Here is a 16,729-nt window from a genome sequence, read left to right on the forward strand (position 1 = left end):
GGGGGAGGAGGAACAAACCAGGCGACCCTCATCAACATTATTTAGCCCAGTGTGAGTCTCTGGCGGCTGCGTGCGCGTACTGCGCTCGCTCTGTCCGTTTCAACTTCTAAAACATATCACCAGCACGGAGCGAGCTCGTTTTGCGAGGGAATATCCAGCATTTGTCATCCATGGACTCTTATACGGAGCCTGTCGACTACCTCCGAGGTAAGCATTTAAAGTGAGAATTGACGCTATGTAGTGGGGAGAAGCAGCTGCTAGTTTAGCTTAGCTCAGCTAAATGCTAACTCCGCTGCGGCTTGTAGCGGCTTGGCTCCCCGCAGCTGGAACGCCGTGGGGCGGTCGTGTTTCTGTTCAGTTAGAGCTTGTTTTGTCTATTTACCTACTCCCATGTTTTCCAATTAACATGTCTTTTTATTTTTAAATCACTAATGCCAAAACACCTAAACTGTTTTAGCTTGGCGTTAAAATCCTCATCAGAACAACAAATTGTGTTAAAAAAAAAAAAAAAAAAAAAAAAGAGGCGCGTGCAATATTATTAGCTTAGAAGCTCGTGGACACTAGCCAAACTTTTTTTTTTTTTTTTCTTTTCCCCCCGTCATGTTTCAGTGTTTGAACGGATGAATAAAAATCATCCGGGGAGGGTTAGTTGAACGTGTTAAGTTGGCGAGAAGTAGTTTTTTAAACAGGGGTTTGGCCGACACTGGTGGTTTAAAAATGGTTGTTGCTTGTCTGTTGTTTTAAGTGCTCATTTACAATGAATGGCTTCTTTAGCACAATAGAAGATCAAGAGGTCACTAAAGACGCCCACACACCAGGAAGTATAGAAAAATATGTCATTTTTTAATGATTAATTTGAAATGGCAAGAGTACATCTTCCATTGCTGATTTCATACTTTGTCAAAATTACGACGAAGGGCTAATTAACATCGATTGAGAATTACATAATTTAAGTCGTGCATACAGTACCTTTCATAGCCTACGTCACGATGACGTCATGATGTTTACTGGAGGCAAAAACAACCGCTGGAAGCAACGAAGTGCAGCTAGAAGCAAACAACGCTGGTTATCTGTAGAAAATGTTGTCTTTTTGTGTTTTTGGTTGCCAGAACCGTGAACAAACAAAAACTTGAAATTCTATCGCATCCCAGCCTCTGCCAGTCAGAGTAATCGCAGACTGCTGTGGTTAAACGCGATTAGGCGAAAGGACTGGACTGTCTGAGACTATCAACAACAATGCTCGTGTTTGCAGCACATACTTCACATATCTCAGATTTAACTATCAGCTTCAGTCTGTCAAATGATATGGGCTAGAATTAGTTGGGATTGAAATTACTTAAGTTAGTCATTATTTGTGGGATTCTTTTTACATGCACGGACTTACAAAAAGTCCGTGTTTACATGCTTCATGCGTGAATGCTAACTGCTAGCTAACCAAACGTTAGCTGTGTTTCAATTTTGTTGAGGCGAAAGCCCACACAATGGTTCCTATTAGTGTTGTTCCGATACCGATACTGGTATCGGCAGAGGTGCCGATACTGCATTAAAACAGTGGTATCGGTGACTACTCACAAGTAACATGCCGATACCATTAATTCCAACGCTAATATAGGATTTTGGATGCAGCATCTTTTGTCTTGCTTGTGCACGACATTCACTGGTATGTGACATGTTCACTGCATGCCGATCTAAGATATCGTATTGGCCCTTGAATGCTCTGAACCAATGGCAGGACATCTTTTTCATGTTGAGGAAAAAAAACCTTAAGTATCGGTATGGTATCGGCCGATACTGCAAAGCTGAGTGTCAGTATCGGTATCGGGAGCCAAAAAACAGTATCGGAACAACACTAGTTCCTATAACGTTTTTTATAAAATTTTTGTAGGAGAGGTACATGCCTCGTATATCCTCGTCTTCTGTCGCTGTCGTTGACTTGGCAGCACTTGCGACCGCACAACACAAAAGTTCTCGCTCAAGTTGTTATATTCTAAATTTTGAACATGTCTATTCAAGACCTAGTTAGTTGTAGACATGTAATGATTTATAGGCCTTCAGTTTATCTTTAGTATAAACGCTCAGTTTTTCTATAAGGTAGATTTAAATGTCCGGCCATTGCACGGTGAGTAGTCCCGTTAAATCATCTATCCAGTGCGTGAGTGCGTAGGGGTCAGTAAATATCGTCCCATCAGTCAGAGTTAACTTTTTAAAGTAACATTCACGGTCGTGGGGATTCAGTTTACTCACATATTAACTCAAATGGCCGTTTTCCGCGTCCTTTGCGACATGAACTTTCTGTGAAAATATGCTGACCGGTGTTAGAACCACACGCCACTAAAGTGTTTTTTCCTCCAGCTAAGCCCCGCCCTTTAAATTGCGTCACATTGTTTACAAACTTTGAAGGGGTCTATAAATAAAAATGGTCCAATATATTTCAGTTAGTTGTAGTTTAATGGGGGAAGATGTGGTAAATGACGAGACATGGAGATGAGAAGTCGTACTCTCCACACTAAACCGATTGTTTTCCATAGCAAGTAGCAGCTAGTACCCTTGCATGTATGCATCCTTGAATTTTGAGAAAATACATTCTTTGAATCCTTGAAATATCAACTTTAACTATAACTTGAACAGACAATGACAAAATACAACAAAGTGTAATAAAAATAGAATAGAATAAAATAATAGCAACATGAAAAAAACAGTAACCAAATACTGACTGTTCCTGTGCTTTTTGGCCTCTTGGGGGCACTGTGGTTCTGTGCATCCATGATGTTCACACTTAAAGTGAGTACAGAATAAAGTTATGATTGAATTCTATTAAAATAAGTTTTTCACACATTGGGAAGAATTTGTGCCTTTACGTAGTGTTATGTTACCCGTGGGTATGTGTTCCCACAGCATTTGTGTGTGAATATTTGTTACTTGAAGGAAAAACACTCCCGAAGTCGATGCTAACTTCCCGTTTAAATTTGAATGGGATCCTCCCTTCACTTTTAGAATTAGCACTAGGCTAGTGATGTTTTAAAAACGAAGCATGTTTTGTATTTAAATATACAGTGCAGTAGCTGTAATTCTTATTGTCGTGCGTTTAGTTTTACAGCTTAAAGGATGCTTAAGGACACCAGAATAACATACGCTACACACTTGCTAGTTGCTAATGCTTCGATTATAACGCAGATGTTTGAAGGGCAATAATCGGCCTATTATAATCCGCAGCCCATTTATCGATCGGGCCCTAGTTTATATTGTCTGTGTGTGCTTTGAGTTACATATTGTATTGTTGTGGTTCCTCCTCCCCAAGAGAGTCATCTGTCATCTCCATGGTTGTCGTTAACTGTACAAGCCGCTGCAGTTCTTGTTCTTTTAGTGGTCCATCCCGGAGGATGGGACTCCTCCAGGGACTGCCGTGTGCCAGCTGCGCCCATAATGAATGGGCCGGGCTCAGGATGGGTTTCCATGGCGGGGATGCTGGCACGCGTTTGTTCTGCCATCCCGCTTCACCACCCCCCGCTCGTGTTTGCATGTTTTTTTTTCACTCGCACGCAATCTGAATGTGAATTTGCCTTTCACTCTATTGTATCCTTACGGGTTTCTGTATCTGTCCAATGTTCTTCTGATATTCAAATGGGAAAAAAAAGACTGTTGTGTAAGAAGTAAGAACCGTTTGCGCAACACTACTTCCAGATTAACTGTTGCTTCAAAATGGCACAAAGAGCCACACTGAAAAGAACAAAATTGGAATTGCAATGCAAGGTTAGTCGTAATCTGATTACAAAATTTACAATTTTTTAAATTAAAACTTTACATTTTCAAAAAAATGTTATTTATTAACTCAAAAAATCCATTATTTCCAATATGAGTCACTATTTTTGAAAACAAAGTTTGAGTAATATTGCAAGAAAGTCGTATTTTGGAGAAAAAAAATAGTGTATTTTAGAGGAATACATTTTTCAGAAAATGTCTTCCTTAGAAAGTTTAATATTTTCAAGATTAATGTAGTATAGACGGATGCATTGCGAGAGTACAGTAATAGTTTTGAGAAGTCGTATATAGTAGCGGAAAAGGTGCATTTTTTTATTTTGTGTTGTATTGGAGAAAAAAAACTTGTAACGTTGTATAATAATAAATTGTATAATTTCAAGATTAAAATAGTAACTTTGTAGAATATTAAACTGTATGTTTTGTAAGGTTAAAATCTTATTGCAAGAGTAGCAGTATAACTTTATATTTTTAAAGTTGTAATATTAAGAGAATGTATTTTTTTCAGACAAGTCATATATTTTGAGACTCAAATCATAATAAAAGTCTAATATTTATAAAATATTTGTTGAGATGGTCATATTGCAAAAGTGCTGGGGGTTTTATTCCCAGGAAGAAAAAAAAATCAATATTTAAGGCCCTTTAAACTTTTAAGATTAATAGTACAATATTACGAGGATGTCGTCACGTGCTGTATTTTGGGAGAACAAAGTTGTTTATTTCCATTCAATACGGCACTAGGTGCGTTTCCATAACCCTTTTTTGCAAAAATAAAAGCGATATTGTACTATTTCGATAAAGTACAATTTCGAATTGTCGGTGTTTCCATTGAAGAAAGTTTCGCTTCTGAGGCGCATTTCTCGGAATATCTCGTCTCGCGAGACCTCTGTAGAAGGTGTTCTGTAGGAGGTGCTCATGATGTTTACGGTAGACGGACGCCCGGTGTAGTTATATTACTTTAAAAAAAAAAAAAAAAAAAAACACTCACCCCTCATCGGGCGGTTTCGGGCATTTAGTGTTGGTGTTGTGTGTCGGCAAGCAGTTCCGACACGAAAGCGAGTGGCCGCGTTACTTCCTACTTCCTGTAATCCTAAAATGTTGTTGTTCCCAGGCAGAGGCTGGGTCAAAGGCGGATTACAAATTTGTTAAAAGTTTGATGTTTTCTGGCGTCCTCCCTGCTAAATTAACCACATGGCAGGACAGGATTTCAAGCTCTCCTCTCCTTCTCGAAAGAGACTCGCTCGATTACACCGCTCTCTCTTTTGCGCTCATGACGTGCAGTACGTAGCCGATACAAATCACTTCATCATGTAAAACTAAAATACAAAACCGAAATTAATAATTCTAAAAACAAATAGTAATTGCAAGTTTAATAAAAATACACGTAAACAACGTGTTACAGTCCTTTCCTCCGTGACCGGGCGGGTGTCACATGACTACTAATGCGCAAAAAGTGTTTCCATTACACTTTTGCGAAATACTTCTTTTTCGATATGTCTCAAAAACCACCTCATGAGAGCGCAAAAACTTTTTTGCGATATTTGAGTTTTTTCGCAAATCTGGTGTTTCCATTACCAGCTTACTTTTGCGAAACATACCTTTTGCGCAAAACTGAGGGTAATGGAAACGCACTTAATATCTTGCACTCCAGGGCCTCCTTTTAGGCCCGTGGACCCTCACAGTCCACTTAATGAAAGTCTCCTTCGAGACCTCGGACCCCCTTCCCTTTTAATGGTCTGTTCTCTCCAGAGTAAGCACTGTACGTTATGTCATCCCTTTCGAGATGTGAATAGCGCCGCTGACCCCTGAGCTCTTGTCCCTAGATGACGATCTATATTTAACCCAAGTGCCCCTCTCGCGTCCAGTCGTGTGTAAGTATGCATGCAGACATAAGTTTACGACATATAATATTCATGACCTGTGGGCACGGAGAAAATGCTTGCTCGCCGCCATGTGTCGTGACTTGGAGCGTGTCGTCCACAAAGGAAATTTAACACGAGCATTTGTTGGAAGTCGTGCTGGTGCTTTGTTTTGATTCAGTCGAAGGGAAAGTGGAAAGATGTGTGCAGGAAAGGACAATGAAGCCAAAAGAACAGAGTGTAACTGGCTTCTCTTCCCCCTCGTCTGACTTTTAAAGCATTCTGTTGAATACTTGAGCACAATTCTTTCTTCTTGTGAAATTACATCTTTGGAGGACCTAATTTATAGTTTTGTTGTGAGAACAGGGCCAGAGCGGTTCAATCTTCCATCTGGTCACATTTACCTTTTTGCAGAATAAAAGCATCTGAATTCAATCTGAACAAGGACATGGTCTGCTCAGCAACTACTTCCTTAAACGCGACATACTGATTTCCTGCTTTATTACACAATTTGAAACAATCGGCTTTTACGAGTTGTTACAGTATGCAGGCAAGTCTTATTTTAGAATTGCACACCTTTAAGTGTAGTACTACATAAGGCTTGGCAATTAAATGAAACTTGATCGTAGTGGTGGGCGATATGACGATATTAGATTGTTAAGAACTTTAATGTGTTGACGATCTCATAAAGCTGACAGATCGGTAAGTTCATCTGTGGCACATTCTATACAGTTCAACTTTATGCAGACTCAAGCTTGGTTTATGCTTGATGCATCCGTGTTTTTTTTTTTTTTTTTCCCCTCCCGCCACTTACTCACTCACACAAACACTCACACAAACACTCGCACAAACTTACATGGTCTTCCGGCACCGAAGGCAAGTGACGGTTCCACTCCTCCACCTGGAGCCCGAAGCATCCGTGAGGACCTCACGACTCCACAAAGCAAATGACGTTCGAACGAGATGCCGAGGGCGCACGTTGCCACGGATGAGTCGGACCGCTCGCTGGAGCTCTGACTGCCCGGCCGTGATGGCCCGGAGGCGGCCGGGCGGCTCGGTTTGCAGGAAGTTAAAGTTCAAACTTGACTTTCTTCTTCTACTTTTTTTCTTATTTATATGTGTGTATTGCCATGCATGCATTGCACAACACTGCCCCCTAGAGTAACAGATATTAACAATTTTAATATTATTATTGTCTTGTTACTTATTTTCTGGGTGTTCTTTAAAATATTTAAAATTTAAATTTTTGTTGAATAAATGCGTTTAGAAATTATCGTGATTATTTTTCTCATCATCACCCATCCCTATTATGATGTTATAATGGTGGATAACTGGAGTTCTTTTTCTGTTATAAAAAAAAAAAACGCTGACATTTTGTTGGATGTATCTTGTGTGAAAGAACCTGTATTCCCCCCCCCCTCCCCTGCAGTGATTGATGAGATTGAATGGGATTAGGATTGAGGCTGCCTACTTTTAACAAGCGCTAATTGACTCATTGGCAGCCTCCTAGATCCGCTGAACTGGCGAGCAGGGCCATCGAGGAGTGAGCATCTGTACCGGTTGCCATTAGTTCAGGCCTATCCGGCCGACTGTGCTGTGCAACCCCCCGTGTAAACAAACACAATCCATTTGTTGGCTCTCTGCACAATTGCACATTGTCGAGTGAGCAGGGAGATATTCTTCTGCTGGCTTCCGACTTCAACAGTTTCACCTAAAAGGTGTCCAGACTTGGTGTGATAAATACACTCATTTATTACTTATAATTGTGTAAAAAAAAAAAAAAAGGGAAGAGAACCTAGAAAACATAATCACATGGGGTTGTGATTATTTTATGAAATCATTAAACCCTAATCCTAACAGATCCTTCCTATTTTTTATTTATTTTTTTCTGTGTTTTACAGCTCGTGGCAGTGAGTGACCAACTTCCTGTCAACCCAGTAGGACCGGTTGTCGTTACCCCGCTGCAGTCGGTCACTATGGAACAATAGCAGAAGGGATCTCCTCTCTGTTCATAGAAACTCCTGTACCCCCAACCCCCCAGGTGGGCGGCGGCCTTGTAATCCTGCAAAAGTGTAGCGCCGGCATACGCTCTTTTGTTTTGTCATGGCGACTGCCGTTCATGCTGTAGAGTCACTTAGACGGTGACGGTGGAGCTCGCTGAAGGCAGGAAGACGTCAGTCGGTCCTGCGGAAGGAAATGGAGTTCAGCAGGGGGTGACCAGCACATCATGTGGCACCGGCATCACCCACTCTCGCCACTCACAAATTGGAACAAAAGTTCATTTTTGAAATATTTGGAACATATTTAACCCGCAACAAGGAATGCAGTGAACAATGGCGGAATGATTATTATTTTTTTCCCCCTTCTTTGGAATATCTTTGCTATTAGTCTGGTTGGTGGTCTCCCAGAGAGAGAGCCCACCGAAAGTGCCTTCTACTTTTCATTACAATATTTTTCTACGCTTTGACTTTATATCAGGATATATTTGAACTTGACCAACAAGTAGCTGACAATCCTCCACTAACTTCTCCAAACTACCCCTCGAACACCCGATAGGCCGCAGACTTTTTGTGCCCGTCGCCCCCACCATGGTCGCGCTGCAGTCCAAATGGCGTTACCTGTTCATGTTTCTGGGCATCCAGCTGGTGGTCATGGCGCTGCTCTCCCGGGAGGGCTACCAGAAGAGGGTCACCTACTTCATCCGCATCTTCCGCAAGTCGGACAGCAGCGCCGCGCCGCCTCGCAACCACACGGCCGCCGATGTTCCCCTAGGCAACGTGTACGCTAACCTCTCCCAGCTGTCCAAGGCGCAGAACAATGGAGAGGTCTACTACTGTCCCAAGACGTCGCCTCTCTTAGGTGAGTGGCCAACATTTTCTGTTCTGTTTTGACTCAAACTGCCGCATATTGGACACCACCCACTGTTGTTTTCATGTTTGTTTTTCAACTCAACTTCAAAGCACTTCTAGATGAAGAAGGAGCAACGCAATAGGGCTGCACGATTTGGGGGAAAAAAACCTAATTGCAATTTTTCAGACCAATATTGCGATTGCGGTTTTTGTATTTTACACATTAAAATGCATGAAAACAATACAATTGAGTCATTTTAGTTTCAGACAAGTAATTTGATCAATATTTTAACAATGCAATACTATAATGTCACAATTTGATTAAAAGTACGAGGCGGAGACGTCCTCTTCTGGTGAATATGCTAAGGGGGGAGCTTTGACCTACATACTGCTTCTAAACCAAATAATTTGTCAATAAAAATAATAAATTGAGGCTCAGCCTATGGTGAGATTATAATATAGTTACCGTTACATATCCAGAATAATAACACAGAATGGAAGATAACATCCCAATTATTTTATTTTTTGATAGCATCATTAAATTCAAACAAGACAAAGAGAACCATTAATAACTGAATGTAAACAATCTTCAGGTATCAAGTGTCAGCATTTAAACAGGTAAACATTTAACACTATTATACACTTATCAAGTAAACAAACCTTTAAAGCCCAATATTCTTGACAAAACTCTTATATTAACAGATCAAAACTTTGACGTCTGTCCATTGTGTGCAAGAGGCTTTTGAAGCCTTCCCCTGACAGAATTTAGGGCAATAATTTCCTTGACAATTTGATGGGTTATAGCCCTTGTAATGTGTGCTGTCTTTGCCTATGTAAACTTTTTTTTTTCTTAAGGTGTGACTAACGTGAATGCTGCTGTTAGCGATGTTTGCATAGCATGGCCGCTAGTTGTTGCCTCCCTATTTGTTTTTTTTTTGTTTTTTTTTAACGTGAATGCTGCTGTTAGCGATGTTTGCATAGCATGGCCGCTAGTTGTTGCCTCCCTATTTGTTTTTTTTTTTGTTTTTTTTTTTTTTTTTTTTTTAAACCCTGCTTGGCACTGTGGCAGGCTTCATACTGAAGTCGGTGGTGGGTCTTTTAAGTGTTGATTTAAGTTGGTCGTGTTGCCTCTAGATGTGGCGACTAGCTTGATAGCACAATTTGTATCTGGCGCTTTTCCTTTGGTCCACGTCATTTTTGTCAAATCCGAAATATGTCCAAATTACAGATGTACCGCCCTTCTTTGGCACAAGTTGCTCTCTCTCTCTCTCTCCCCCCTCCGCTGTAGCGGCAGAAGTCCCTTCTTCAATTAAATCCACTTTGGTACACGGCAGTCACAGCAAGCCTCGAGGTGCACTCGTTATGGTTGCGCTGAACAGAATGAAGGCACCAGAGCGCCAAAAAAAAAAGGCACCGGCGTGCAGACTAACTTGTATGAGCCAACAACGCTGATTGGCCAGCGCCATTAAGACTCGCGCATCGGCAATTGTGGTTAGCTAATACAGCTATCACTCAAATACCAAAGGGGGAAAAAAAAGTAGAACTATCGAAAACCGCACTATTTTGCGATTAAGTTATTGCGCTTGGGCAAACCTCAATGTCGGTTAGATTTAGATTAATCGTGCAGACCTAGATGCAACCTATTTAAAGGAATCCTTTCCAGGCTCTGCCTCAATGAAGTGATGTTCCTTCCCCAAGCTGTTGACATTAACGCAAATGACTTACTTTGGTAGCAAGTGTTTTTGCATCTTAAAATTCTGATCATAATAGAATGACAAAAAAGGGTCACCAAATTTAGTACACTTTTTTTTTTTACCCCCTCTCTCCCCTCTTCCTAAAAATAAATAAATAAAATAAAATAAAATAAAAAAATCCTAATCATCACAAGCTGAATGAGTGTGGTTCCCTAGTCTGGCGCAAGATTAGCTTGTTGCCAAATTTTGTACCTAGGCTATTTGTATTTTTTTGTTTTTGTTTTTAAACATCTTAAAATTCTGATTTCATCTAGTTTGTTAAGTGGGGTTACTTAATCTATCAAAAAGTTAGTGCAAGAACATGAGGTTACCTCGGCTAGCAAAGTTAGTGCAAGAATACCACTTAAAATTTGGTACATTGCGAAGTGGGTGTGTACCCATTAGCTCAAAACCATCATTAGTTGACTGAGGTTCCCAATGCTGACTCGTGAAAATACAATGTTATCCAATATGGTAGTTTGACAGAAAGTATTTTTCCAACTTTAAAAAAAAAATATAAAAATAAAATAAAAATCAAAATAAAAAAAAAATCCTGATCACTAGTCAACTGCATGAGGTTGCCTATGCATAGTAAGTATAACAGCATATTTTTTTTTCTACTTAGGAGATGGTCTTTTTGTTGTTGTCCCATCTAAAAATAGGGAATGAGTGGAGTGAGGTTCCTTAGGCTAGCTAAAACTTCTCATTACCAAATTTAGTACCTTTTATTTAAAAAAAATAAAATAAAATAAAAAGACGAAAAAATTTGCCACGAGCTTCCATATTAAAATGTTCATGTCAAACGATATTTTCTTTGACTCCAACTTAACAATTCAGTCAAGATGGCAGACGAGGGTTTTTAACAAAATAATTTCCTTTCACCATGAAACTGTGAAAATCAAAATTCAAAAGAAAACTTGCTTTTAACAATTTCAGGTTTCTTTTTAGTAGAAATGCGATTAAGACTGCAAGGGGAAAAACACTTGTGCTTCTTTTAAAGAGGATGTGATTCATATCTCCTTGTGTTTCATTTTCTGTGTGTTCAATGTTAAGTCCATGCCACGCACTTGTTACACACAACCTTTAACATCCTGATCCTTGTTCATGTTTGCGTTTTGCAAAATATTTTTGTACTCTGAACATGTATTTCCTTTTGTGCTGCCGGTGATGTCACACAACGCAAACTAACCTTGATTATCTGGAAGTATGCATCACGCAGGAGAAACTTCTCAGAAGCCAACGTTGGGTTGATATGAGGAATTTGGTGTGTTGGGTAGGGGGGGCCCTAATCATTCAAATTCTTGAAAGTGGTTTGACGTGTGTCAACTCGTCAGACTAGATTAGTGAGCGGGGCGAGATGTTTTTTTTGAGAGGTTTCAGAATTTAAAGCTCCTCCTTCACTGTTTACATATATATTTAGCTCAATCTGTATTCATGTCTGTCTTTATACACTATTTGTCCATGTTGATCTTTTGATCCATCCACTTAATGATTACATCTCGTTTCAGTCGGGCCGATCCACGTCAGCTTCCCGTCGGGCCTCACGCTGGCCGAGGTACTGCGCAAGAACCCGCTGGTGGAACCCGGCGGGCGGTACCGGCCGCCCAACTGCGAGGCGCGCCACCGCACGGCCGTGATCATCCCGCACCGCCACCGGGAGCACCACCTGCGCTTCCTGCTCTACTACCTGCACCCGTTCCTGCAGCGTCAGCAGCTCAACTACGCCATCTATGTCATTCACCAGGTCAGTCATCCGTTCTCGTTCTCTGTGGTGCCTGTCTTCATTTGGGTCGCACGTGAGCTGTACATTCTGTTTTTTGTTCCCCCCCCACCCCCACCTTGTGGAGGGACAATGTATGGACAAGAAATTACACTCACAAGCTAAATAAACAGATTATATCTCTGTAGCTGTACTCATTTCCTCCATCTAAAACCATCTTTCCTCTGGTGTTCCCCAGGGCTCTGTCCTCAGGCAACATTTTGTTTATCTACGTTCTTCCTTTTGGGCATAAATTCCCAAAATGCAGCAGCTGTATAATTGGCTTTAAAACATTGATAGTTTGGGTGTCGTCATCTTTTTTTATATAGCACTTTTAACCAGCCACACCTGTCACAAAGCGCTTACAGAACGTGTAATATAAAACGAAGGTGTTTATCTTATTCTTAAACTGTTTGTATTTGTTTCTCCCGTGCAGGCGGGCAACTACACCTTCAACCGGGCCAAGCTGATGAACGCCGGCTTCCGCGAGGCCATGCGCGAGGAGGACTGGGACTGTCTGTTCTTCCACGACGTCGACCTCATCCCCGAGGATGACCGCAACACATACGTGTGCGACACCAACCCCAAACACGCCGCCATTGCCATGGACAAGTTTGGTTACAAGTATGTCTCTCCCGTTCAACGCCGATGTTTTGATTCTGTTGATGGTGGTCCGTGTGTTGACATGTTTTACTCGGATCTTCGTAAATCATTTAATAGCGTGTCTCATATTAAACTTCTGCTTATGCTGCTGCTAATTGTATTGGTAGTAAATTTGCTCGAAGGATTTCAGGTGTATCAGGAAGCAGTTTGCGACAACTGGAAACAATTCATTCATAACTTGAGGTCAAATCTGGTGTGCCTCAAGGGTCCATGTTTGGCCCCAACCTTTTTATTATCCACGTTAACAGTTTGGATTCAAGACAGCAATTTCTTTATTTAGATGATGCCAAACTTTACGGCTATTTTAGTCTTTATTTTTTATTTTTTTTAATTGGTTAAATATTTGATTCTAAAAATATTAGCTACTGCCCCCCACTTACGGGTAAACATACAAAATTGGACCCAAAGGAAATATTTTTCGATAACAGAGTTGCGATTTCCTTTAAATTTTGCAGGAATATTGTTACCCTTGCTTCAATATTGTGTTTTATGTGGTGCTCGCCCTGTAGGCTTCCATATCAGATGTACTTCGGAGGAGTGTCAGCTCTCACGCCTGCCCACTACCTCAAAATCAACGGCTTTCCCAACAACTACTGGGGCTGGGGCGGCGAGGATGACGACATCGGCGTCAGGTAAGGACCCTCGGTGACGTAACAAACGTCAGCCGGATATTTTAGTAACAGGACCTCCACAAATCCGCCTCCGTCGTCAATTCACATTCCGAGCCGTGTCGCGTGCTTTCGTCTTTGCCAGAGTGTCTCTGGCGGGAATGTTCATCACACGTCCGTCCCTGAAGGTGGGCCGCTACAAGATGATCAAACACAAGCTGGACAAGGGCAACGATGTCAACCCAAAGAGGTATCACAGACACTTTTCAAAATGAGGAATTAACGTTTGTTTGAAGGCTTCTTTTTTTGTTTTCAATTGGTTTTTATTTTATTTATTTTTTTTATTAAATTTTATTTAGTTTTTGGAAATCAAATTGTTATACAGTACTGCGATTTGTTTACTTTAAATTGATGTATTTGTTTACATTTGACTTAATATTTATTTTAATTTATAGTTTTTAATTATATTTTAATATTTATACTTAATTATAATTAAATTTTTATTTGTATAAATTACATGATTTTTGCCTGTTGTTTTTTTTTTTTTTATCTAGTTTTTATCTTTGGAATTTATTTAGTTTTTGAAAATCAAATTGTTATACTGTACTACGATTTGTTTATTTTAAATTGATTTTTTTCGTTTAAGTTTTTGACTTAATATTTATTATTAAATTTATATTAATTATATTTTAACATTTATACTTAATTATAATTAACTTATTTATATAAATGTTTTTTGCCTGTTTTTTTAATTAGTTTTTTTCTATGCAATTTGGATGATTTATTTAGTTTTTGAAAATCAAATTTATACAGTACTACGATTTGTTTATTTTAAATTGATTTTTTTCGTAAAAATTTTTGGCTTATTTATTTTTAATTTAACTTATATATTATATTTTAATATTTATACTTAATTGTAATTAACTTTTTATCTATATAATTTAGATGATTTTTGCCTGTTTTTATATATGCAATTTAGATGATTTTTGTCATCTAAATCATTTTTATCACTTCATCTGGATTATGACAACTTTTCTACTGTTGTATGATATAAGTAATTTTTAATTCCTTGTTTATTGTCACTCTATAGTGGGTGTTTATTAAGGTGTTTATTAAATGAACATCTATTCAACTCATTCTTTAATTGACATTTTTTTGCTGATTTCTTATCATGTTCCATTTATTTATTTTTTAATAAAAAATGAGTTTTTACAGTAATTTTTGCGTTTGTGTGCAGGTTCAACATGCTGGCCAAGACACGTCAGACGTGGAAGCTGGACGGAATGAACACGGCCGAGTACCAAGTTCTGTCGAGGAAGTACTTGCCCCTCTACACCAACATCACCGTCAACATCGGCACCGAGGCTGGGCTGCGCCCGCTGCCCACCGCCAAGGCCGCCACTCTCAAAACTGACAAATAGACCGTCGTCACTTTTTTTTTTTTTGCCTTACTTGTCCTTTGCAGACTTGGCACGTATATATCCTGTATATTTTGAAAAATGATTATTATCAGCTTCTTGTGTGGCGTTGGACTCTGTGAGTTTATCAACAGCGCCACCATGTGCTTGCTGCTTAAACCTCCTGATGCCTTCCAATATTTTTTCAAACCTATCTTCCACTATTGATGCGCCTTCAATGACTTTTTTATTTTTATTTTTTCGTGCATGTGATGCTGCTACAGTCAAATGATACGGCCTCGTTTACACGTTTTCCAGATAATCAATACTTCACGAGCATATCAAGACACATGTTTTGTGGTAGTTTGACATTTCACTTTCGACAGTGATTCACAGTTGCGTGTGTTAAAAGGGTTGGACACAAGATGGCAGCCAAAGGTTACAGAAAATTGCTTGTTCAATTATTACAGTTGAGTGAGGAATCATTTAGAAAATATATATATATATATATATATATACATACATACATTTGTATGATCACAATTTTCATCAATATCTTGAACACAACTTTTTTTGTTTTGTTTAATGCCTACAGAGAATATGACTTGAATAAAAATAAAAAGAAGAATAATCGAAAAATTGATAGACTAAAAAGAGAAAAAGCTATATTCATTCACAACACAAAAAGTCTCTCCAATTGTTTTTTTTTTTAAACTCTGAACCCTGTTTTTTTATCTTAAAAAAAAAGAAAAAAAGACAACCTATTTTTCATCAATATGTCTAATTTTTTTTTTTTTTTTTTTTTTTAAACACCAGTTTAGTTCCCTGATGTGAATATGGGAGAAGTTCAATATTTTTCAATCAATAAAAAGTTGCATAAGAGGTAAAAAAAATTATCCATTTCTCTTGTGATACCCTTTCAACACATACAAAAGCAATCACTTAAAATTAGATCTGCGTACGAATAATTTAGTTTTATTTTTTTTTTTATTTTTTTTTTTCTTTTCTTCCTTTTGAAGAATATTTTTGAAATGTTTATTTTATTTTATTTTTTTACTTTAAAAATTGCTTCTCAGTTGGGAAAAAAAACTCATGACATGCAAAAACAAAATGTTTTAGTTTTCTGAAATGCAAAGAAAATGTATGTAAAATATTTTTGATTTTCTGCTTGGGAAAGAAAAACCTTACTTGCATCTGCCCACAACAAACAGTACATATTCGCCTTCCTTTCATGCAGTAAATGTCCCAATTAACACGTGCGCGATGCCTTTACATCCACCAAGCATACACATCAAGCATACCAAGTGTGTTTATACAAGATCATCTTAATCCACAATGTTGTAATCCGCGTCTCAGGAAGCTGCCAACCAAAGAATCTGGCCAAAACGCAGCTCAGATACCAGCTGGTATGGAAAGCTCTGTTGAGCATTTATTCCATTTCGTTCATATCCAGCGGAAGCTCCATATAATAGTACGCTCGTTGTCCTCAATAGTAAGACAATTCAATGTCCAACTAGTAAGGACAAAGACTTTACTAGTACATGAACCTGAAAATGGTTACCAACGATAACGGAAAAATGCTCAAAATACTTTCGATCATAAATCAATGGTAATTGATTGATTTTGGCCTTGGCAACCTAATAAAGCCACTGTGCACGTTAGCAGGTCAGTGCACTGTAAAAAGTGTCTTAATGCTTTTTTTTTTTTTGCTTTTTTTTTGTGCTTTTTTTTTTGGTGTGTGACGTTGCAGGTTAGTACCGGACTGGGGTACTGTTAGCTCGTTCTGCTGATGGGTGTGAGTGCGTGTGTTCAGCACTCTCGAGTGGCCTTAAATTCTGTAATAAATCAATGATTCAAACAAATTAGTTTAAACTTATGGCGTGTGATGTATCAGATTGTGTTTCGATTTGTTTTTGTCGTCCGAGGGGTGTCAAACACATCTTTAGTAATTTTATATCACATTTTGCATGAAATACAAAGCGTTCCACATAATTAAAATCCTGTCATACATTGGTTAAAAAAATGTTCATTTTGTCTTTATACAATCACATTTCTTTTTAAAGACAAAACGGGTTTGTTTACCTTGCTACTTACTAGTTTCGGCA

The 16,729-nt window shown here is 38.9% G+C and overlaps 1 protein-coding gene across 1 annotated transcript; it reads left to right on the top strand.

Annotated features, from left to right (window-relative positions):
- Positions 1–39: 39 nt before the first annotated feature.
- Positions 40–16,500, top strand: LOC144022133 (beta-1,4-galactosyltransferase 3-like). The gene is made up of 7 exons (XM_077526654.1): positions 40–207; positions 7,517–8,474; positions 11,706–11,941; positions 12,393–12,580; positions 13,129–13,251; positions 13,373–13,477; positions 14,465–16,500. Exons 2-7 carry the CDS (start codon positions 8,204–8,206, stop codon positions 14,646–14,648), a joined length of 1,107 nt encoding a protein of 368 aa, XP_077382780.1. The 5' UTR covers positions 40–207; positions 7,517–8,203; the 3' UTR covers positions 14,649–16,500.
- The last annotated feature ends 229 nt before the right edge of the window (positions 16,501–16,729 follow it).

This window comes from Festucalex cinctus, chromosome 7 (assembly GCF_051991245.1).
Source record: "Festucalex cinctus isolate MCC-2025b chromosome 7, RoL_Fcin_1.0, whole genome shotgun sequence".
Lineage (NCBI taxonomy): Eukaryota > Metazoa > Chordata > Actinopteri > Syngnathiformes > Syngnathidae > Festucalex > Festucalex cinctus.